The 24,298-nt window shown below is 50.3% G+C and overlaps 1 protein-coding gene across 4 annotated transcripts in view; it reads left to right on the top strand.

The window, feature by feature from the left end:
• The first annotated feature begins 2,324 nt into the window (after positions 1-2,324).
• The window catches only part of Tex264 (testis expressed 264, ER-phagy receptor), a 29,188-nt gene continuing 7,214 nt past the window's right edge, over positions 2,325-24,298 (top strand). The window contains exons 1-4 of one of the 4 annotated variants that reach the window (XM_051140765.1): positions 2,325-2,423; positions 3,276-3,342; positions 6,068-6,359; positions 15,523-15,744. In XM_051140765.1, coding sequence (XP_050996722.1) covers positions 6,102-6,359; positions 15,523-15,744 — 480 coding nt within the window. In that variant the 5' untranslated portion in view covers positions 2,325-2,423; positions 3,276-3,342; positions 6,068-6,101. Of the gene's footprint in view, positions 2,424-2,454; positions 2,579-2,898; positions 3,066-3,275; positions 3,343-4,217; positions 4,359-6,067; positions 6,360-15,522; positions 15,745-24,298 lie in introns of those variants that run through there. The other 3 variants (XM_051140766.1, XM_051140764.1, XM_051140767.1) reach the window with 3 other exon arrangements.

Genomic DNA, 24,298 nt, shown 5'->3' with positions numbered 1-24,298 from the left:
GGTGACCCAGCTGCTGGTGTGATCATGGGCTTCCCTCCTCTCTCTCAGCAGGGCAGGCACCTCTGCCCCAGAGACTGGGCAACTGGCTGTTTCTATGACGTATTTATTTTTACTTGTGTTTCATGTCACTTTTTTAAAAAAAGCAAACAGAACAATTGTAAGTCAGTATAACTGCCTATCAGTTTTCTTTATTTCTCTTTTTGTAAAATAAAACTTAAACTTAAGATGTTGTTTGGTCAAGACATTTTGTAGACAGCTGGGTGATCATGAAGGGAATGTAACCGAATACTGGCACTTGGACAGCACTTGGAGGTAGGGTAGGATAGAACAGGCTGCCAGCAGGGTCTGTCGGCACTGCCAGTCACTGGGCTTTTCCTGCTTTTGCTCACCGGAAGAGGACTGAGTACTTACCTGGCTCTTGGTAGAACAAGGGCTGAGATGGTGGGGTTGGCAGTTGAGGAGAGCAGTTATACTGCATGGATAGTCTCTGGCTGAGTTAGGGGGCTCTAATAGAGCTTGGAATGGGAGAGGAGGGGAAGAAATGGACAATTCCCTTTAACACTGTAAGTTTACTTTAAGAGGAACTATACGTTAACACAGAATCAGTTGGTGATTCCTGGGAAAGAGGAAGAACAAGTCTGGGCTTACAGTAAGGGAATGCTATTTAGAGAGGTCTGGGCATGGAAGGTGAGCAGGGCTTAGACCTGTTAGGAGTGTAGGAAGGGCCTTGCAAAGGAGTCTGCTGCCCCCTAGTGGCCACTTAGTAGCTGGTATTGTTGGAAGCACTGGGAGATGAACCCTGGTGGGCAGAACCCTCTTTGTCGGACAACTTTCCTACAATACAGTGCTGAACTCGCAAAGCACACTTGAAACTCCCAACCAGGCTAGAGGAAGCGAGCAGAGAGAACAAGATGAGGAGAGGGTGTCTCCTGACGATGACTTCCTGAAAGAGACTAGCCAATCTATTAACAGGCAAGAGGCGGTCTGTCTGAGTCTGGGCCATGCACCTTTCTGTGTCTCAAGAATGCCATTAATCCTACCACTCAGTAGGCAGAGGCAGGCCGATCTCTGCGAGTTCAAGGCCAGCCTGAACTAGAGTGAGTTCCAGGACAGCCAAGGCTATACAGAGAAACCCAGTCTTGAAAAACAAACAAAACAAAAAGAACCATATCTAGTGTACAGTCCACCTGCCCAAAGCAGCCAATCAATACTATCATTGATGTTCACGGGTAAAACAGCTATAAAGACCTTCCTGTTGGCCCTACCCTGAAGGATTGTATAGCCAGCTGCTCATTCTGCCAGACTGTCCACAGTACTGGGACAGACTTTGTCTTGTGGATGAGGTTCACGATCACCTGTTACCTACCCCATGGCTGCTGGCTTTTCCCAAAGTCAACTTTCTTTAGGGTGATCATCTATCCAAATAGCAACCTCATCAGAAGCACCAAGCTAGCCCTTGGCCCAGCCTGTCTTGCAACAAAATTCATGAACAGTCAAGTTTATAAGCATAATAACCTTCCTTACCTCCAACCATAAATCTGGGTGTCTCAGGAGGGGGCCCCTTAGCACATTGCTTTGAGCTTTCTAGCTCATCAGATACTAGCGAGATAGAACTTGTATTGAAGGAGCTTATACTTAGCTTGGCTATAGTAAACCTGCTATATATAGTATATCTAACCTAGATTATATTAAACCAGGAGGAGCTGCCAACACCCACATCCAGGGCAGTGTGTAGAAGCTTAGAAGTGAGGCACTCTCTGGCGTATACTTTGGAGGCCAGGGCTTTCATTTGTTCACTCAGTGTTTCCAGCTCCTGTAACTGCCCTGGTAGGAAGTTATAAATGTTGGGTGGAGGACTGGTCACTCCAATGCTCACCCGGAGCATCTAGACCCTGCTGGGTTCGCAGACCTTTCAAGAAGCCCCAGTGAGAGAAGGTGGCAAAGGGTAAGACTGGTACAATTGCTAGGAGGCCGGCATTGTTGTGCCGATCCCCACCCCCACCCCCGCTAAAATGCACGGTCTTGACTTCTAGGGCTGCTAAACAGTCTGACTTTCTTGGTGCTTGGAGCCTTGTCCTCCCCGTTGCGCTCTCTCTCCGTCTCCGTCGGCCGGGATACCTTGGGGCACTGATTATTTCTTGGTTACCTTCAGGAGTTCTGGTTTGTTGTAAGTAGGAAGGTGTGTAGTGGGCGCCATCTCAGCCCGGGGAGGGGGGGAGACGGGGAGGGAAGCATGCATGTTTCCAAGGAGACGGGGCGGGGCAGGCCTCCACCCTCCAAGTCTGAGGCGCACGCGCCCAAAGCCACGGTCACGTCCCGCCGCGGGAGGGGCGGAGCGAGCGGGAGGGGCAAGCGCGCGCAGGCTCCACGATTGAGCCCGTCTTCCTTCGGCGCCTGTCCGCGTCGGCCGGGCCGCTGCTGAGGTGAGGGCGGGGCCAGAGACGAGGCGTTCCCGTCGGGTGTCTGCCGGGGCTCCCTACATCCCCTTCCCGTCTGGGTCTTGCGGCCTGAGCCGCCGTCTGCACCGCGCGTCTGGCCCACAGTTGGCCGGGCCTGGCTACCGGGCCTGAAAGCGACGGTGAGGCGGTGCTGACCCCTCAGTGCGGCACGCCGCCTCGGCCGCGGGTACAGGCACGCCCCGGGGCCGTGGAACAGGGGGGTGGCGGTGGGGTGGGGGAGACAGCGAGCGATGCTCACGTTTCAGCTCCGCTTCCTGGGGTCCCCCGCGCCCCGTCGCGACTACAAACTTTAGCATCTCAAAAGTTGCAGAGGTGCATGAGGCCGTGAGGCGTGCCGGGGGCTGGAAGCCGACGGCGCGAGACGGGGCACCGCCCCCCCAACACCCCTTACCCCCCACCCCCACCCCCACCCCCAGCTTCTAGCGCCTGAGTTTGCCGGCGCAGGTCCCTTTAAGGGCCCGGCCCTCGGCAGAGCGCACGTGAGCGGCCCCAGGAAGCCTGCGCCGAGCCACAACTCCGACGCTTGCAGGCCGGAGGAAGGCGTCTGCCCTGGACCTCTGACGTTAGTGGAAACTGAGGCCCAAGAGAGTGCTCACGCAGCCCAAGGTCAGCAGCAGGGGCTGCGTTGACGCCAAGTGTGGTAGTTGGGCCCGAGATCTAGGAATGACATTGTGAGGCTGGATTTGGCCCCCGCGGGATCTGAGGGTGGGGTCGGCTCTTTGGTGGTAGACGGTCCGGTTCTGTGGCCTTTCCCCTGGAAAGAGGTTGCTCATTTCCTGGGTCCAGGGCTGGGATGACTGTTCTTTCTGCCCCTAGCGCCGGAGTACTGGAGCCCTGCTGTACTGGATGCTATGAAGTGCTAAAAGTGAGCCTGGCTTTTTAGGTGAGCCTCCTCTTCCCCTGTTCTTGCCTTTCTCAGCTGGGTGTGGGGAAATTCGCCTTGCTTCTCCTCCCTAGGCTGACCAACGCTCTGAGAGAGGGCAGAAACTTATCCCTTCTTTTCTGAGCAGTTTGGGAAGTGGAAAAGAAAGGTTGGGACCTAAGTTCCCTTACAACAGAAGTGTGTGGCAATGCTTGTCCACTCCCAAGGCAGGCTGTGGCCTAGATGTTGACAGCTTCTAGCCTTCAGTTCAGCAAGGTCCAGCGTGGATGAAATGACTTTTTGGAAGCCAGAGGAGAGAAAAAACTAGCAGTGGACTGGAGTCAGACTAATTGGATTCCCCATGCCCATATTTGGATCCAGGTGGCTCTGTGTAATACCTGTGTGACCTTGGACAGGCATCTTGACCTCCAACCAACTTATTTCCTACCTACCTATCTTCTTAGATTCGTTTAAGGATTAGTGAAATAACTAGAGTTTCAACATTCAGACAGTGCCTAGCATGGACTGTGAGTGGAAGATTTGTTATCACCGTTATCAGAAGGAGAACGAAACCAGCTGGAGACAGGATGAGTAGGGCAGAGAGTGCAAACAGAAAAGACAATGAAGCTCACAAGGCGGGAGTACAAGCCCCGGAGTACAAGCAGTGTGAGGAGATCAGTGGGAGGCACCTCAGTGTCCTGACGCCAGAGTTTAGAAATGTTCTTGGCTTCTTTGTAAGGCTAGTTCTGTGTGCCCATTGACTCTAAAAAACAGATTTTTAGCATATCTTACACCCAGAGCCTTCGTATATTTCGTATATCCATAGAGCTAACTTTCCTATAGGGTTAAAGTGTTGCTCTTTCAGTTACTTTTTAAGTAGTAACTTTTTTTTTTTTTTTTAGTTTAAATTTTTTATGTGTATGGGTGTTTTACCTGCATAGATGTCTGTGTGTCACTTGCATGACCGAAGCCTGTGGAGACGAGAAGAGGGTGTCGGATCCTTGGATCTAGAGTTACAGATGGTTGTTAGCCACCATGTGGGTACTGAGAAATTGAACTTGAATCATCTGGAAGAGCAGCCAGTGTTGTTAACTGCTGAACCATCTGCCCAGCCCCTTAACACACTGTGTGGGTGGTGTGCAGGTCAGAGGACAACTTAAGGGAATTGAGTCTCTCCCTTTCGGTTTTGTTTTTTTTTTTCGGGGGGTAGGGGTGGAGGAGGGAGGATGATACAAAGACTTTTATGAGACCATTCTTACTGGGCAAGATAGTCTAAAGACTTCAGAAATCCTGAGTGTTAAAGAAACATTACAGTATCCATTGGGCATCAGTCAGGTAACTCAAGTGCAGAATGGTTGGCCCTAGAAACGACTTGCAGAACACTTGCCCTGTTTCTTAGATTTTAAAATGCATATCAAATAAGCAAAACTACAAGTCTATCCAACTACAACTAGCAGCTGTTTTATGGCTCGGGCTGGAAGTGGCCATCTGACCCCTCGCCCAGAGCAGACAGGATGCTGCAGCCTGGATAGAAAGGACCTGCAGATCCCCCAGAGCCTCGGACAAGCCCCACAGGGAGCCGCGGCAGAGAGCCTCCATGGAGAGCAGTGCCTTCTCCTCCGTGCTCTTACTGTGCCAGTGCTCTCACCGTGTAGGGTCTGGGGATTGAACTCAGGTCGCCAGGCTTGGCAGCAAGCACCCTTACCTGCCATCTCGCTGACCCTTAAACACACATTTTAAATAACTAGAGCAGGAATGTTCCCCGGTTGTGATGTTCATGTGTCTCTTTCTTTTTAGCTGTTCTGTGTGCTGAGATCCCTGGGCTGCTCAGATGAAAGCCCTCTGTAAGAGTTTGCCCAGACTGTTTTCACATGGGCTTCTGTGTTGATCCTGGGTTCATTGCTGTAGACTTTTCTCAGTCTATTAGGAGTAGCTCCTACTTTTCCCTCTTCTGTGTTTCTACTTCTCAACAGCCTTTTATTCTTACTTCTTTGTTTCTAATCTCTGTGGGCTGGCGAAAGTGGAATGAAGCTCGTTAGCATTGTCGGTTCAAGCCTAGGAAGCCCAGGTTGGACTTTGTTCTGGCCTCTTAGGCTGTTTTGATCTGGTTTCTTGTAGTTCTGGATAGCTACGCTGCTGGAAAGTGAGGTACTCACACACTAGATGGGTTAAAAAAAAAAAAAGAAAGAAAGAAAGAAAGAAAGGGGAAGAAGCATTCCTATGAAATTTTCTTCTTGTGGCTCACTTCTCCCTGGGGTTTTGTTCCTTATGGTATACTGTTTGTGACTGAGTGTTTGAACCCCACGCCTGCCAGGTGTCCCCGGCCACCCCCACCCCCCTTCTCTCTCTCTGTAGTAGTTCATGAGGGTTGAGGATGCTGGCCTAGCAGTGTGGCTCAACTGCAGGAAGGAAGAAGCAAAGGAGGGAGATAGCGCCTGGTGGTATCTAGTCAAACCTGGAGGAATCTATCTGGTCAGGACCTGGAGTATGACTCAGTTTCCCCAGGGCTGCTGGTGCCAGGCAGAGCTGTTCCAGGAGCTTCAGTGCCTATGATTAAGAAACAAAGAGGCTTGTGGCTTCAGTCATCTTTTGTAGTTCCCTTCTAGGTCACTGTGTGTAAATAACCTGTGGCCCCTCCCCCTCCTGGGTCAGAGCACTAAGGTATGGCTGAGGTTGGGCCAGAACTGGCAGGCCGGCAGGGTTAGAGCAGGCTACCAGCCTCCTCTCCCTTCTGTCTCCTTTGCAGCTGCCTTGGGGTGCTGAGAGGGAGCCCCAGCACCATGCCGGATCTCCTGCTGCTGGGCCTGGTTGGGGCCCTGACTCTGCTGTTGCTGCTGACGCTGCTGGCCTTTGCTGGTTATTCAGGACTGCTGACTGGGGTGACAGTGAGTGCTGGATCACCCCCAATCCGCAACATAACCATGGCCTACAAGTTCCGTGTGGGGTCATATGGTGACACTGGACAGCTTTTCACGGAGAGCTGCAGCATCTCTCCCAAGCTCCGGTCCATCGCTGTCTACTATGACAACCCCCATACGGTAAGGAGCCTCCATGGGCTTCTACCTCTCGGATGTACCTGGTCCAGGGTCTGGTGGGGTAGGAGAGTTTGGCTTTCTGCGGGAAGAACAGGGAAATCTGAGCTGGTCCTAAGCTTCAAGCCCCTTCCAGATTTACCCACTGTTGTAGGGAGCCTGAAGCTTTGTACTTGCCCACATCTGTATCCCCCTTTGCTCATGTCTATTCAAAGATTTCTGAGTGCAGTAGACCCTGGCTTCTGTCTGGACCTTGGTTCTGTGTCTCTTTCTGTCCTTTCTTTTTCTTTCTCCATTTGAGGCTAGTGCTCTTAGGCCATGCCATCCAGACTCTGCCCATTCTCTAGAGTTAAATCTTGTTTGTCTGTTTTTCATTCCTCAGCTTCCATGCCAGGGCTATGGGCTCTTGGGAACTGAAAAAGCAGCTTCTGGGTATGGGGCTTGGAATCCTACCTCTAATCACCATGGTGCTCTCCCACCCCGTGGTAGGGTTTTCTGAAGACTTCAAGCTACCTGTTGGGAAAGGGCCAAGTGGAGCCAAATGAGCTACTTAGAATGCCCAGGATGCTGGGGTTAGAGACTAATACAGCATCACTGGTACCTTGTAGGCGTCGGGCTGTAAAGCCTACAGTGAGTCAGGGCTTGCCAATGTCGTTTCCTGCCATGCTAAGGGGTGGTGCTGCCCACAGCTGGATGGGCTGGCAGCTCCGCCAAGGTTCTTCAGCCTCCATTTTTGATCCATGCCAAACTAAGCCCTGGGGAATTTTTATTTGGATTCCTCAGCCTGGATTTCCTTGCCTAGAAAGATCAATTGAGCAAGCTCTATACACTGCCTGCTGATAAGACCTCCCTGGAACCTTGGTGAAATTAGCGTGTCCTGATTCCCTTTCTCAGCCAGGCCCTGCTCTGCACCTGCATTCTAGACATGAATTAGGCCTGGCATTGTCTTCAGTAAACTGAGCTGGCTTGTCAGCCCCGTGAAGATGATTTGCCAACAAGACACCAGCCTCAGCTTCTATAGAAGCTTGAGTTGGATTTAGGAAGAGAGCCTCAAGCCTGTGGAAAAGATTCAGAGAAGAAATAGATGGGCCTTCCCACTTGAGTAGAATTTGCCTCGGCCGTGAAGGGCTGCTTGACTTAGGAAACTATAAGAACAAAGGCTTGGAGTTATGGAATGGATAGGAAGTGTGGCCTAGTGGGCATGTGCTAGGTAGAGAAAGGGGATGAAAAGTTTCTTGGGCTAGTAGAGGAGGTAGCAGGTTGGGAGGATGGGTGTGACATCATTTATGACCTTTATTTTAGGAAGCTAACTGGGGAACAAGTGGGGGAGGGAAGAAGATGAGACATAGAGGCCATTGAAAAGATTGGGATGGGTAAAATGACTGGTGGCACAGGCTAGTTGAGGGATGAGTAAACATTGAAGGTTTGCATCACATGGCTGGAGAGGGCATTACCTGAAGTCAAAAGCACCAAGACCCAAGTAAATGGAAGCACATAACCTTCTTAGGTTGAAGGTGCTCATTCCAGGATCAGCACTAAAAGGTAACAGGGGTCATTATTGGAGTCATAGCCAAAGAAAATGAGACAGAAAACTCAGCAAAATGTACTCTTCTACTGGCATGGCCAAGTCTTCCAATCAACCACCATGTGGCTTTCTTCACAGATAGAAGGTCTTCAGTGTTGGCTGAGCACAGTCTATCTTGATGCTGTTACAAGGGAGTCATGTCCTCAGAGTGTAGCCTTAAAGCTGGCAGTCTGGGTTTTGGTTGTATCTTACTATTTTTTTCCTGTGTGATCTTAGGCATATCACAGCTTTTCTGAACTCCTACTTTGTGCAACATCCTGATAAAAATGTGTCCTTCATAGATAGGCTGGCAAAAATTCACTTAAGTGATAGAAGTAAGGTGTTCACCCCAGCACATGGTTCTTAACAGATGTTTCACCAAAAAGGGTGGTGAAAACACTCATGACTGACCTGGCAGTGCACATCTGGCCAGCCATGAAAATACTCATGACTGACCTGGCGGTGGACATCTGGTCAACCTAGAAGATGAATGAAGAAGTTAAAGTGGACATTTTGACTCTGCACTTTCCTAACTTGGGTAACTCTGGAAGATACTGATGGAAGCAGGAGCATACTTTGCCATGCTCTTGTGATGGCACAGAGACACTTGGGACTCTGTGTGCTCCTGAGCTAGACATTGGCTTATCCAGTGGTAAGTGTAAAATATCTAGAGAATCATGAACTCCCATCTGTCAGACCACCTGGTCCACATCCTGGTACTGTGAGAGGCACAGTAGTTACGCAGTGGTACAGCAGGGAAGGAAGACTGGGGTGAAGATAGCATGAATGAGGTACCAATCTTTTTTGTTTTAGTCAATAAATAGTTGAGTCTTGGCTCTGTGCTTGACACTGGGGCACCATGGAGACCATGAGGTATAGTTGACTGAACACTTGAGGTTCAGAACTACTCACAGTGAGGGTTTTAGGAACTTGGAGACGCTAGAAATAAAACCATGTCTCATTCCTTAGAAAAGCTGATAACCCGTGTTTGCCGCTTCCTAGCTGTCTCTGCTATCAGTGGTCGTCATGAGTGTGTATATGGGGAAAGAGGATGTGGGCCGGCCTCTTGGGTTTATCACTTCCAATCCTCCTGACACAGTCCAAGGAGTCAGATGGTTGTCTCCGTGAGTGTGGGCAGGCAGTGGTACTCTGTCAGGCTGTGAGTAAAGCAATGATTGGCTTTTAAATATTGCTCGCTTTGCTGAGGTATGAGCTGACAGCTCCCTAGATGTTCCTACCCCAAGCTGTGCAAGGGGGAGAATGGTTCCTGGGAAAGGCTTAGGAAGTTCCACTTTGTCTGATAAGAGTCTAGAAAAATGGTAGAAGAGACACCTCCAAGGCAGGACAGTCGCATTGCTGTAAATTCTTTCATATCGTTTGCTGCTTGAGCCCTTTGTCCTAGAGCCTTGGTTGGAAGGAAACTATGAGGTCTGAACAGATGGTTTCTGTGAGGCAGGAGGAAGGATTCCATTCCCTGACCCTGAAAGCCTTGACGTCGTTGTGGGTAAAGGGTACAGGGAGGCAACATGTCAGAAAGTGGACAAGCCTGCTATGGATCACAGGTGTTGCTCTCATCAGTGGCTGACATTCATGAAGTACAGGCCATCTCCTCTTCAAGGTGGGTGGGAGTGAGTTCCAGAGGCCACAGTCACAGACCTGCCCTACTTCCCATTTCTAATGGTTCACACTGCCTCTTGCACACTGCCTCTTGTGAGAGAAGGGTCCTGGCTGGGAAGAACCATTCTGCTCTCAGCTCTCTTTCTAAGTTGGGTGCTGGAGAGTTGAAAATTGACTTTAGGCTCCTGTGCTGGGATCCGTTCCTTGGGAGGCCTTCTGTGTTGTAGGGAAATGAAGAAGTGGGAACAGCTTGCATGCCTCACTTAACCCTGACCACTCTGGCCTGCAGATTGGCCACTGTGGCTAGGTGCTGTCACCATTTCCTGCAGGTCTGCCCCATCTGCCACCTCCTGTCATACCTTCCACATATCTTCCTCTGCTGTTTGGGGCTTATGCAACCTGCCTGTCTACCATGGTGGTAGCCTAGGTGAGGCAAGAAGAGGGTGTGTAGCTAGCTAGTTGTATTGACCTGGTCTAGACAGATGGGATCTGCTGCTCCATTTACTACTATGCTTTTCCCAGGCATGGAGTGACCTTCTGGGCTTACAGAATACTGTGCCTCTCTTTCCATTAGTCCATTAAGAATCAAGGCCTAGAACCACCAAGTTTCAAGAGTTTTAACAGTTCTGAATTCAGTCTGTACAACCCTCCTCACTGCTCAGTGGGGCTTGGGGCCACCTACCCTTAAGGCATGTAACTTGGGGAGGGATAAGGAGGTAAAGTTTCCTAGGACTGACCTCTTAAGCAGAGCAGTGGAAAGATGGCCTGAGCTGCTGTTTCCTGAGGACCCACACTATCCCTATTCCAATTAGCCTGTGGATGTTTTCTGCCAGATGGAGCTAGCTCTGTAGTAAGTTACATGTGGGAGAGGACTCGCAAGGTGAGCTCTTCTCTGCCAAGTAGAGCTGCCCTTGGGAGGTAAAGTGAGAGAACTCTAGAGTCACCCTTCTAGGTCTGAATCAGGGCTCCAGCTGCTTCCCAGCGCGTGATCGGTGTGAGTCACTTGGCCTCTTGGTAAGTCTGTTTCATCTATCAAATGGGGATAAAGAATTCTTCCTATCTCAGGGTTGTTATTTTTTTTTTCTTTTTGGGGGGTGCTGAATTTTGAACCCAGGACCATGCTATATACATCTTCCCCCATCCCAGGTTTTATTTTTGTGGCATTAGATGAGGCAAAGGCCCAGTGGTTCGTCCCCAGAGCAGCCCTGACTGTGAGCCTTGTACCACTGAGCTTTCAAGCCTTCAGGAGCACCTGCTACAGGTGGCCTGAGTCTGAGGAGACACAGTTCAGGGAAAGGCTGTTGTGTGTTTATAGCTAGGACTGACTCCTCAAGTTCCCAGGTGACTGTGGGTTGTATGTTGCAGTTCCAGAGCTTGTCTGCTTAGGTTTGAACCCTGACCCTAACGCTGCCTTGCTGTGAGATATTTGCTGAGTAACTTGGTATCCTGGGCCTCAGGAACAAAGTCAAGAACAGTACCAACTGACCACACAAAGCCGTTTGGATTTGATGAGCTTGTGTGTGCAAAGCAGTGAATGGTGAGGCCTTGTTAGGTGCCCGCTATCAGAGGGGTAGGTATGCTTCTGGGAGTAGGAGAGAAAATTCCTAAGGAACTAAAGATAGGAAACTCTGTTAGAGTTGACATCCTAATGACTCCTTCCCTCCTTCCTTCTAAGCCTTAAATATGAGCATCAGCCCATATTCTAGCTGGTTGCTACCCCATGTTCCTTCACATACCAGGGAAGTTGAACACGTGGCTTGATGTGTTGACCTGTACACTAACTAGATCTAGGTAAAGGAGGCCCAGTGTGCATCTGTGATTGGGAGGTACCACTGTGTTTTAACAACAGGACTCTTTGTCGCTCTTGCCTTGGTAACTGAGTGAGAGCTGTCATGAGACAGATCAGGGCATTCGCTGGGCTTGGACAGATAGATGTTTTACTTAACCCTGTTGGCGTCCTAGGCTGTGGCTTGAGGTTGGCCATTTCTGCTGAACCCAGTGGGCCAGATGACATAATTTCTCTTTTCTGAATTCTGAAAGATAACAATCTTGTCCTAGTCCTACACTTCTGCAGTCTCTCTGCCATGCAATACCTTAGAAGACTCTCTTCACTGCTTGTCAGAGACATCTCTGGTAGGGGCAGTGGGCTACCCTCTTCTTACAGTACTGGGGCCTGTATACCTTGAAGATGTGCTAAAGCCTGACATGCCCCTGCCTCTTCCTTGGTAGTCTTGCTTTTGATGGTCTGTCCTGGGTGGACTTTCCTTTCCTCAAGGTGGGGATGATTCTGGCATTGTCCTGGCTCCCTAGTGTGGTTTCAGGCTGGTGTTCTGGTCACAGACACTCCAAAGAAATGTCTGATGTGAGTAGAAGTAGACAAACAGGAGACCCAGGCTTTTGTCCTGTGCTAGGTCATGGCTATTGGACCAGCTGTGCTACTTCCTGGATTGTCTTCATAGCTGTCCTATCTCCTGCTGGTGACCTGGTTCTGCTGCTTCCCAGCTCTGGCTTGGCGTGTACTACTTAGCAGATGGTAGGATTGCTGTGGGATCTCTTACATGACCCTCTAAGCACTGGTCAGAGTACGGAAGGGGCAAATAATGACCTTACTTGTGGAGCTTGGAGGAAGAGAGACACAAAGACTGAGTCAGAGGGAGCTCGTGTGTTCCATACTGCTCTGTGTTACATTGGAGAAGAGCACTCCCTTCCGCCAGGTGATTTGATTGTGGGCAGGGCTTGTATGAACAGCTGTGCTCACGCATGCTCTGATGTTACACATACACAAGGAATTTTCTGAGTGGTATCTAGATTTTTCTGCCTTGAGGCCTGGAGTGGTGGGGGAGAAATACAACGTCTTCATTACAGTGCAGTAGAAGACTGTTCCCACTGGTGTATATTTGGGGTCAGAGAGGAATGGTAGATCCCAGGGGACTAGTATAAGGCTTTGAGGAGAGGAGTTGAGCTGAGTCCTGCAGTATGAACTGGAGTTTTCCAGAAAGAAGACTCAAATAGGTTGAAGAGGAAGTAGCTTACACAAAGGCAGGCAGCATGGGAAGACGTGGCATGTTTGGCTACAAAAAGCTACATGTGGGTGTATGTGGGGGTGTGGTGGGAGAGAAGGCTGGTGAGGCGGGCTGGACCAGAGCTGGGTTCTGCTCCTCCCTCTGCCACGTACCCAGTGGCTGCTGGCCCATCTGGGCTCTAGCCCTCATGACTCCTGGTCCTGAGGTGAACCTGGCCTGTTTGGCTTGGAAGTTTAGTTTTGCCATAGGCGTGAACTGGGCGTCATTGGTGGGTTCTAGTCATGTGTTCAGGTGTCTTTTGGAGTCAAAAAAGTGTTTAGTTGGTAGCTCCATGAGGCCTGCTGAAGTGATCTCAGGAAAGCCCTTGGAACCCAAATTAAGGCAGGCAGGGGAAAAAGAGGAGAGATCAAGGGACAGGTGACTTTCCACTCATTTCTCCCTCTAACCTATGTTAACATCTCTCTCTCTTTCTCTCTCTCTCTCTCCTCTCTCTCTCTCTCTCTCTCTCTCTCTCTCTCTCTCTCTCTCTCTCCTCTCTCTCTCTCTCCCCTCTCTCTCTCTCTCTCTCTCTCCTCTCCCCCTCTCTCCTCCCCTCTCTCTCTCCCCCTCTCTCTCTCTCTCCCCCCTCTCTCCCTCTCCCCCTCTCTCTTTTTTCTAGCCCCCTCCCTCCTAGCATACCATACATTGGCATCAGGTACTATTCCTTGGCCTGTCGGTCAGTTCTGGCCTGTGGGAACTTCCTGCCTGTGAGGCCATAGCAACTCTTAGTGTGTAAGTGGTACGGGTGCACCATCTAGAGACAAGATGTGGTACTGCGTCAGTGTCATGTTTGAGTGGACCGGAAGGGACTGAAGGCTGAACAGTCTTGAAAAGGACAAGACAACACAATTTTGGAAGAAGTTTGGAGAGAGGAAAGGTGTTACAAAGCCACCATGAAATGCTCCTCAAAAGGGCACTGACCCTGAAGGATGGGACGATGGGCAGGGAAGGACTGCATTCAGAGTTAGTTAGGGTGGATGGGCTTTCAAGGCCAAGGGCCTGTTATTGGGACCTTGTTACTGCTATGAATAACCAAAATAGTTATGGCACATTTCATCAGCGCCAAGCATTTGTGAGTTATCTCTTTCAATATGAAAGCCCATAAGGAAATGCCAAGGAATCTGTGCTCTGAGAAGCCAGGGTCTTATGACTCAGGTTTCACCCCCTGGCCACCTTCCTCTAGCTGTGCTTACAGACATTGCATTTATATTGCCTGTCACTAAAACTTTTGTTTTAAAGATTTATTTATTTATCTATCTATTTATTTATTATATATACAGTATGCATTAGATCACATTATAGGTGGTTGTGAGCCACCATGTGGTTGCTGAGAATTGAACTCAGGACCTCTGGAAGAGCAGACAGTGCTCTTAACCACTGAACCATCTCTCCAGCCCATCACTAAAACTCTTAAGTTACGATTGCTGCCATTTGTTCCAAGGAAGCAGCATGGTTAGAACTTGAAAGTTGACTAACTCCCTAGGGTCTGCTTAGAAGTCAGAGCCTGGAGCAGGTGTCCACGTCCCCAGAAAAGTGTAATTCTAAGGCAGAGGGATAGGTTGCCAGAGTAGAAGCCATGGCTCGGGGCTAAGAATTCTCCCAGGGATTGTGACAGGTGTTAAAAGGACTAAAATGGGGCGGTAGAAGCAGATACGTCATAATAAGCGTTAGTGGGCTAACTGTGCTTGGCAGGGAAGTGAGTGGAGGGAGGGGGTGTCCTGTTAAATATCGAGGCCCGTAGGTTCTGGTAGGGGAAGAATTGAGTGGTGCCTTAAGATCAAGAGGGACCCAGAATTGAGGCACAAGATCTGTATTAAATGCCCTGGATTTGAGAACCCCTTCCCCTGGGAGCCTAGTCCTAGAGCTGCACACAGATGGCTGGGAAATAGTAGACATGGAAACAGAAGATGGGACAGACTATCGCCACCTGCTGCCAGCAGTGAGCACTAGCCCTGTGTGTCAGTCCTAGGAAATGCTGGAAACTCAGAACTCACTGCTTCCAGCTGGTGGGAGCCAGAGGACAGAGAGTGGTTAGCGGGAGAGAGGAGTAGACTAGAAAGTATATTTGTTAGGGACTGAGAGACATGAGGGGTGAGGGTGGGGGAACCAGCAACGTGGAGTAGAACCAGGAAGGGATTTGAAAAGTGGGCAGGTTTTAGGTGGGAAAGATCTAGAGGCCCTTGTGGTGGTTGCTTTTTCTACCTGTGAACCTAGAGGAGGGTCCTTCTTAAGTTTTTATCTCATATCCTGACCCTCCACAGCAAACGCTAAGTCCCCACCCTGTGTGCTCCATTAATGTACTTGTTTCCATGGGGCAACCAGGAAAGACGGCTGTAATAGGCCTTTTTCTTTGTTCCCACTCCTCAGTTCTGCTGCCTTGCTTACCATGGTTTCTCTGTTAGTGAAGCTTGCTCCTCTGGGAGATAGGAGGGAAATAAGCTAATTGGGCCGTGCTGGCTCCAGATCCTAGGATCAGCTAGCTGCAGTCCTGCTGGAGGCCCTCTGAGGCTGGGACCCACAGAAAGTAACATCAGGAGTTGGGAGGGCCCTTGGCAGTGCTGCTGTAATGGGCTGTATAGAGGGTGATAGTTCAGATGTCTTTCTTCTTCTCGCCCCAAGGGTGCTCTAGGGTAGACACCAACTTTTGTCTTTTCTTCCCTTCCCCCCCCCCCTTTGTTTTACCATGACTCCTGAGTCCTGTATACAGCTTAGCTTGTTTGTTGAAGGATTGAATGAGGGTTCTGCAACAGGATGCATACACATGAGCCATAGCTGATTTTGGTAGGGAAATGGCAGGCTCCCTCCTGGTAGCTAGAGCTCTGTAGCAGGTGGTTCCTCAGGCCTAAGTTAGCCCAGAAGCAGAGGGCCTTAGCTCTGAAGACCTCCTTCCTTTGTATGGTGCTGACCCCATGCTCTGCCTCCACAGGTGCCTCCTGGGAAGTGCCGCTGTGCAGTAGGCAGCATCCTGAGTGAGGGGGAGGAGTCGCCCTCACCTGAACTCATCCACCTCTATCAGAAATTTGGCTTCAAGGTATTCTCCTTCCCAGCACCTAGCCATGTGGTGACAGCCACCTTCCCTTACACCACCCCCATGTCCATCTGGCTGGCTGCCCGCCGCGTCCATCCTGCTTTGGACACCTACATTAAGGTGAGACATGGGTGTAGCGTGTGGAGGGTGGACACTCGGGTCCCTTGGGTGGGAACTGAGAGGACTGCCCAGGATGTGAGGAATAAGTGGTTTGAAGTGAGCCACTTTCTAGGCCTTCGTGGATCGGGCACCTAGGTAGCTAGAGAAATTGCCAGAGACTTTTGGCATCTCTTTCAGATACTTAAGATCTTGGGGTCAGACCATCTGCAGGAGCTTGTTCAGAACTGTGATGTGGTCAGATTGGTTCTGTCTTTGTCCTCACCCTGTCTCTAACCTGCTTGAGGCCTAAAGAGTTTTCAGTGGCCATATGTCACCCTGGTCTTTTGTTACTACTTTTGCCAGTGTCCCCCTGCCAACCCATCCCCAGGACTTGAACAGCGGTGACAGGCTCTGCTTCCTTCATTTATGACCTGGAAGGAAGGAAGTAATGCTGGCTTCTCTGTCTAGAAACATGTTGAAAACTTGTCCTGTCTACACTCCTTCGGATGTGAGAGGCCTGGGAGCTAAGGAAAGGATTACAGTTAGGGCTTAGAACTAATTGTTTATAGGCATCTCTGTGCTGAGTGCTCTTGAGGGCACAGTGTGGAGACTAGTGCATGAAAGAGTCATGTACAATTAGGGTTAAAGATAAATATGGGATAGATGCTAGGAAATAAGCAGGGTCAGGGGACCCACTTAGGCAGGGTGGTTAAAGATAGCAGGTCACTTCAGGGTGGAGTCCTAGGAGAGCCTTTGCACAGAAGGTAAGACTGTTGTTACAGGCGGTGCAGGTGATTGTGAACACGATGGGCTTGCTTGGGGTTTTTGGTTTTGTTGGCTCTCCATCTCCCATCCTGAGGCAGGGTATCATGTAGCTAGCTGAGGTTGCCCTTGAGTGTCTAATTCTCCTTTTTCTGCCTCCTAAGTTCTCAGATGACAGGTATGCTCCACCATTCCTGGCAAGGGGCACAGACTTGATCTGAACGTAGTAGGGGATATGGTGGCACACTCTGTAACCCCAGCATCTTGGGGTGCTGACGCAGAAAGGCCTAGAGTGTGAGGCCCACCTGGGTTACGTGAAGAGATCTTGTCTCAAAGAAATATAAACATATTTCTCTCTGTGTCTCTGTGTATCAGTGGTAGAAAGCTTGAAGGCATGTATGGGGCCCTAGATTCAATCCAGCAGTATTGAATCAACCAGCCAAACTAAACAAAAACCCAAAGGAGCCTAACAGTCAGTGCAGTGTTCAGTGGAAGCCGTGTGTTCCAGGTGGGCTGCCCATCCCCGAGCGTGGGTTGTGGGGCCAGGAATGCGGTCAGGATCAGAGCGGAAACATCCCCAGGTTAGCTGCCCCTTCTCCTTCCCTCAGACAGATTGGGAGCCTTACTTTCTTCCAGGCCGTAAGTCGCTGGACCAGTGACTTTTACAACGCAGAAGCAGCACAGAGGCTGGTAGTCTATTTTGTGGTAAAACTGTTGGACTACAGCTGAGCTGGCTGTTAGAGGAGGGACGCTGTGGGGGTGTCGCAGAGACTGTCCTTTCTTAAGGTCCTTGAAAGCATAGTGCTGCTCTCCACTGAACTGTGGCAATCTAAAAGAGGCACTGGTTTGTGGTAAAACTGGCTCTGTGAGCTGACAGTGGAGCTGCATGTGGTGTGGGAATGACTGAGGGGCAGTGATGTCTGTTGTGGTGGTAGGTCAGAGACTAGGGAGGACACGGCCACGTTTCCTTTGTGAGCTGGAAGGGACTGGCCTGGATCTCTGCTGGAGAAGGTGTGCTTCCGGGGCCCAGGCTGAAGTGGAGGTGGGAAGGGCTAGTATGGTGGCAGGAAGTGAGACACAAATGTTCTAGGCCTGTTCTGCATGGTACCTCAAGGGTGTCACTATTCATTTCACCCCGGGGAGAGCTGGTGGTGTATAGTGTTTTCCATCTTGTTTTGTCTACGTCGTACTCAGTCTTGATGGCTAATCTGGAGGAGCATCGTCAGGAAGACATTTCCTGGGTTCCAGAGCTCAGAACAGGGTGCATGGCGTGTGGTGTGGTGGCAAACGACTCAGCCACCAAAGCTTTTTCCTGGCTTCAGGCGTTTATTTTTAGACACCTTTGTCCAAATTTCCCGGCCCCTGACTGCTTCACAAGTTGGCTGGTTTTGACGTCATCTTTTTGATGAAAGCCCTCTCTCCTCCTCCTGTGGGAGCCTGTTAGCTGTGCTCTGGTCTCTGTTTTCCAGGGGTCGGGGCAGGGACAAAAAGCTGGGGTTTTAGCTGGGTGAGGGTCATCCTTGTCCTGTGCTTAGCCTGACTTTGGGTTCTGGAGAACTAAGATGAGGGGGAGATGAAAAAGGCTGGTTGGCCACAACCTGTAATGTACAGGAGGTAGCCCTGTGCCTCTCAGCATAAGAGACAGAACAGAGAGTGAGGCTGCCTCCCACCCCTGCACCCCTGCATTCTTGCCACTGCCCTGTGGTCAGAGAACGGCTACTAATGAGATTTCTAGCACTTGTGACTCTCCCAGCCCCAATTGACCGCTATTGACTTTGTGTGTACACACACACACACACACCTCTCTCTGTCTCTGTCTGTCTGTCCATCTCTCTCTCTCTCTTTCTGCCTCTCTTATCTCTCTCTCTGTCTCTGTGTGTGTGTGTCTTTCCCTGTCTCTCTCTCTTACTGTCCTCTCTGGATTCCAGATTGCTGTGAATGTTCTTCAGATGAAATGACAGCAGCCATCAGCACTCTTTTTTTTTTTTTAATTTATTCTTGTTACATCTCAATGTTTATCCCATCCCTTGTATCCTCCCATTCCTCCCCCCCCCCCATTTTCCCATTCCCCCCCCCCCCATTTAGCACTCTTTCATGAAGAGTGAGGAAGGCTCATCTGGGTATGCTGCTAGAATGTGTGTGTGTGTGTGTGTGTGTGAGAGAGAGAGAGAGAGAGACAGACAGACAGAGAGAGACAGAGACAGAAAGACAGAGAGACAGAGACAGGCAGGCAGGCAGACAGGCAGACACTGGCTTGGCAGTCTCACCGGCTGCCACAGAGGTTAAGATGGGAGGGTATGGGTTGGGCAAGGCATAAGAGGTCTCATGGGACAACAAAGGGCCTAGGGGTCATTGCAAGGAGCCCAAAAGAAGTCTTTCTCAGGCTCCTCTGGTTTCTTGATGGGATAGCTGTAACCCATCTTTGCGATCTGTGTAACAGTCTCTGGCCAGCCTTCCTCAGCTTGGCAACCTGGCAGACGGAGCTGTAGAAGCTGGAATTCCTGCCTTTAGAAATACTACTAGAAACCCCAAGTCTGAATGCTCTGGGACAGCCTGTGTAAGGGCTACCTGGGTGCCATGTGACCAGCTATGTATGTAGAGCATGTCCCACCTTGGCCAGGCTATTTCATTGAAGTGCAGGGAGGTGGTCTCTGGGGCAAGAGGCATCTTCTTGCAGCTGCAGGAGGAAACTGAACTTCCTAAAATTACAAGACTACAGAAAAGATATGGTTCAGATATAAGCCTAGAGCAATGAGCAAAGGCCCCCAAATTCACTTAAAAACTAATATTTTTAAGTGTCCAAGGAAGGCATCGGTCACTTGCAGCCTCAGGACTGAATGGTGAAAATGGGTTCCTGTGTGTGTGGGATTGTGTACAAAAGGTCCCTAGCAGGGGCCATGGCTCATGACTGGCTATAGCAGTTGATAGGGATCATTCAGAGATTATACTTGACCAAGCCACTTGTCTACCCTGTCCCGTGCTATTCCCTTCAGGAAAGTCCAGAATCTTTTCCATAAACTCCTTTCCCAAGGATCTTTTATAGTCAGGTGTTCCCAGGGGAGGCCCTTGTTTAAAAAAAAATTATGTAAGCATCTTCTCCCAAGTTTATGAAAATGGTGCTGCTCACACTATGGCTGGTCGTAGGCAAGCCCCAGAAATCAGATGTGATCATTTCACTATAGTGTTAGGAAGACAGATACAGGAGGAATTGCCAGAAAAGGTGGTAGAGATCCTTATGGGGGGGACTGTGCCCTGGGACAAATGTATTGGTTAGGGTAGCTCTGACAGGAGCTTAAGAGTGAGAGGCAACACAGGCCATGCTTCTCACACTGCTCTGGGGTGGGAGCTAAAGGCTATACTGAGGTAGCCTGTGGCTGGCAGCATGGACCCCTCCTGTTTCAACTGTAATAGCAAAGCCTTTTGTCTGGAAGAGGATGTCTGATCCTCAGCTGGTTTGCAAACTTCTATACTAGTTGAGATGAACCACTGGGAAGATCCCCCTCTACCCCTGCCAGGCACATGACTATTCTGGATTCTGTAGATGCTGTGTAGCCACAGTGTAAGTAGAGCAAAGGGACACCATTTGTTTCTGGAGAAGCATCACTCTGATTCGAGACTGGAGCTGAATGGAGGCTTGTCTGCCTCAAGCTGGGGGTCTGTCTCAAGCTGAGGTAACGGAACTCTTTTAAGTGATGGGGATAGTTGGTGGTGCCTGTGGAAGTGAACTGGATGAAGCTTATAGCAGCCTGTTCAGAACCTTGGTTCTGCCCATTAGGCTCCACTCCAAACCCTGTATTTGTGTCTCCTTAGCCTGCCTCATCATCTTTGAGGGAGGGAGTTAGTGGGTAAGGCTAGGTCCAGAACACCAGTGGAGATCTATTAGGCACTGGCTGTGGGTTGAGGGAGCCCTGTGGGAAGTTTGAGATCTGGTCATCTCTCCTTGGCTACCACTTTGGCCCTGCTAACATGACAGAGTTTCAAGCTTTATTTTAGTGAGGAGCTAGGCTGTGGTATGGCCCAGCATGGGGCATGTGCTTAGCATACGCAGGCCATTTCCTTCTATAGCACCAAAAATCAAAGGGTAAGGTGGAGGCTTCTTGACATCTCAGCTTAGTCTCTTATTCAGGGTTATTTGCTGAGCCTTCCTTTGGATGGCACTGTTCTGAGCGTGGTGATTACTTAGAAAACAATCACGGTTTCTTCATTAAAGCAAGTATGCCCACGTAGAAGGCAGAGGCCTAGAGAAGGGGAGGTTACCTAAGGTCAGGGGATGAAGTATGGCTGAATGCAGCCATGAGTGGAGTGGAACCAAGAGCAGACGACTTGTGAACATGGGCTATACTTGGCATGGGCCTGGGATGACAGTAACATGCGCCAGCTTGACACTCAGTCTTCAGCAGGGGTGGTTGTGTTGGAGCCTGAGGCTGCTGGTCTGCCTGCCCATTTTCCCAGCAGGCACTCATTAATGGTGGCCTTGCAGCTGCTTTGAGCACAGCTGCTCCAGCCACCTTATTGGACTTGATGTCCTCACCATCAGTGAGGTTGAGGCTGCTCCATTCCTGGGCTTCTCTCACCGGGCCTGTAGAGCCAGGTCATCTGGCAGAGCTACAGCCTGCTGATTGGCCAGCTCCATCATGGAAAGGAGGGCATAAGATAGGTAACAAGCCCCCAGAGCCTTCCCATTTTCCTGTTGAGAGCTCAGCCATGTCTGGGAGTGTGGGGGTGGGAAGGGGAGGGAGAGACACAAGCAGCCATTTGGTGATGGGGTAAGGATAGATAGGCAGTGTTGTTTAGTAGGGAAGACAGGTCCAGCAGAATCCAGTTGAGGCTAGAGTGCCCAAGAGGAGCACTCTAGGTTTATGTCCAAAAGGTCAGGCTGGCTCCTGCAAATACCATAGAGCCACAGATGTTATCTGAGTATCTGCCATCATGGCAAGAGTATGCCATCTGAGTGACAGTGTCCACGCTGGGATTCAGAGCAGGACACTTAAGTGCTGGTAGATGACAAGGAAGAACTGGAGGTCATAGCTAAAGCCAGAATAAGTAAGAGAAATAGAACTTAGCTGAGAGTAATGGTAACTGTTTACTCCCAGCCGCCCCAAGCTGAAAACTGAAACTAAAGAGACCTTCCCACATGCAAAGGCTCTACTGGCATCCCTCAAGGGACTGTCTCTGCAGCTTGAGGTATGCAGGGACCATGGTGTGCTAGACCGCTCCCTCTTTAGGATCTCTGGGTTTAGCCTCCCCCCCCCCCCAGGACTGAAAATACAAAGCCAGCTTTTGCTGGGGTGGTGTGGGAGCCCAGCGTGGGGGTTGTCGCCTGGCAGCCCTTGTAGGACCTCGGGGCTGAGGCTGTCTAGATGATGCTGCTTACCTGGACCATCACCAATTCAGAGAGAATACACCTTTCCTAGGCAGATGGGACTTACCAAGGAAGAATTCTGTTGGTCTCCTCCAGAAAGCTTGGGATTTGGGACTAGGGAGAAGACAAGATTCAGAGGAGGGAACTTTTTCATGGAACAGAATGAGGGTGCCCTTTGATGACACTCGCTGATAAGGAGTCTAATCAGGCAGGAAGGAAGACCTTCCCTGAGAGGTGGAGAAGGGGTCAGAGTGCCAGTTGGAATGCTGCCTTCTCTCCTCCCCTCTTTTATTTTCTCTACCCCATTTACCCACATATCCTTCCCCTCTGGTGTTTCCTGACTTCTGGCTTCCAGGTACTTGGCTTCATGACTCCATCTGCACTGAGCAGCCTTCCTGCTGCTGGATAATCAGTCAGCAACGTTTTTTATCAGCTTGTGAGCCAAGCATGGCTCAAGGTTCTTGACTACATAAACACTGCAGAGTGGCTGAATCTTGGAGAAAGGGTAGACTGTGTAAGCTCTGGTAGGAGGGGGTATCATCAGGAGCATCCAGTTTGGAAGGTAGAGCCCTGGTACCCTGTGGCTGACCCACCCAGAGTTCTGGCTGAATGCCCGTGGGATACTCATCCTAGGCTCCCTAGCCCTCTGCCCCTTTCCATAGGGAACAGAAAGCCTAGAGCAGGGCTGAACTAGGGTTTCATATTGGCCATTTGAGGCCTGGAAGAAGGAAAGCCTGGACATGGCTGCAAGCCCAAGGCTTCCTAGTCTGTCCATGGCTTCCTAGTCTGTCCATGGCTTCCTAGTCTGTCCACGGCTTCCTAGTCTGTCCACGTAGCAGTGTATATGAGGATCTATGTCCCATGCACCTGCTTCCAGGCAGTCATAATTTCTCTGTTCCTTAGTCATCAGCACGTCTTAATACCTGACTGGCATGAAGCACCCCCTCCATGAGCCACCTGGGAAGTTAGGGCCTGGGTGGCACCGGGGAGATGAACAGAAGTGTAAATTGTGTGGCAAGCTGCCGGCTCTGAGGTGAAAATGAAAAGTCTTCAGGCAACAGCAGCAGTAGGCACAGCAGGCTGGGGTGCCAGGCACAGCACCCCACTCCCCACCTCGCTTCTTCACACTTTTCCCCTTTTACAGTCTTCCCCAGGCTCTTGCTCAGGCTTGGCCCAGCCTGCCTGGCTCCTCTGTCATCCCCTGCCAGTAGGAGGCTCCCAGGTTGGCCCCAGGATAAACCTAATTCTAAGAAGGTCTTGATTTCTTGTTTCTGTTGTGTTTTTCTAATTTGTTGTCTGGCGCACAAAGAAATGGGCCGTCCTTCAGTGAACTTTGTGTTTACTGATGTTTATGGTAGGCCCATCCATCACCTGTTCTTTTGTGGTTTTCCACATAAGCAGTACCTTGTCTTTAAATAATGGTGTTTTGTTTTTCCTAGTTCTCACTTCTCTTAAAGTTTTATTGTTTATTTTATATATATAATTGGAGACACTGAGGCCAAGAAGAACCCACCTATTTCTCAGTCGCTTAGGCTAGGATTCTAGATACCAGTCTGGGGCTTTCTGTGCTACCTCTGTTCCTTCCCCCCTCCCTGTCTTCTTTGCTTGTATTTTTTCAAGGCTTTGAACAAGGGTACGGTGGTGTGAGGAGGGGAAGGCAGGGAAGGGAAGAAAGTATTCCTCTAGCCCTTCAATAGTCCATCCCTGCTGGCATTGGGGTTCCCCAGGACGTGACATGGGTTTAGGTTCTGGGCCAGAAGCTATTGTGAAGTCTGGTGGAGATGAGAGGGGGAGCCATGGAGAGAGGGACGTTTGACGGAAGTTCCTGGGCAGAATAATAACAATGTGCTGCAGCTTCCCTGCTGTGCCTCCCCCAAGCACTTTGCACATGCAATGCAGACTGGCTGCCTGAGGGACCTCCAGGGTCTGAGCCCCCACTTGTGAGGACCGCTGTGTGCAGGCGGGAGCCTATCGGTGTCTATGTAATTAAAAATGAGCATGCATCACTTCCCCCAGCGAGGAGAAGCTGCCACCTCGGGTGGGATGCAACAGCTGCTGGCTGCCTATGTGGCTGCGTGCTTGTCCAGCTTGGTACAGAGGGGTGTGTAAGAGTGGTCAGCAAAGGGTGAGCAAAGAGGCCCAGTGAAGCAAGAGGTAAAAAGGATGCATCAGGCCTGGAGCTTAGGGAAGAGATGTGTGACCCAGTCCTTGACCTGCATCCATGGCTTCCCCATTTGAGGCATTTGCCGCTTAGCTCTAAGCAGATCTAGCCCTTGAGCACCCGGGAGGTAGATTCTCCTGTTTCTAGCCTGGCCTGCCTGCTTCTGTTCCTTGCTCTCCATACCTCTAGCTTAAGCCAGCACATAGGCTGACGCTCTGAGAGAAGAACAGTAGATGTCAACTGTTCAGTTCCTCTCTCTTACCTCCTTACCCCTGAATTCCGAAAGATCT

This window comes from Acomys russatus, chromosome 32 (assembly GCF_903995435.1).
Source record: "Acomys russatus chromosome 32, mAcoRus1.1, whole genome shotgun sequence".
Taxonomy (NCBI): Eukaryota; Metazoa; Chordata; class Mammalia; order Rodentia; family Muridae; genus Acomys; species Acomys russatus.
The sequence above is the reverse complement of the archived record's forward strand: the minus strand, read 5'-3'. Positions and strand labels throughout refer to the sequence as shown.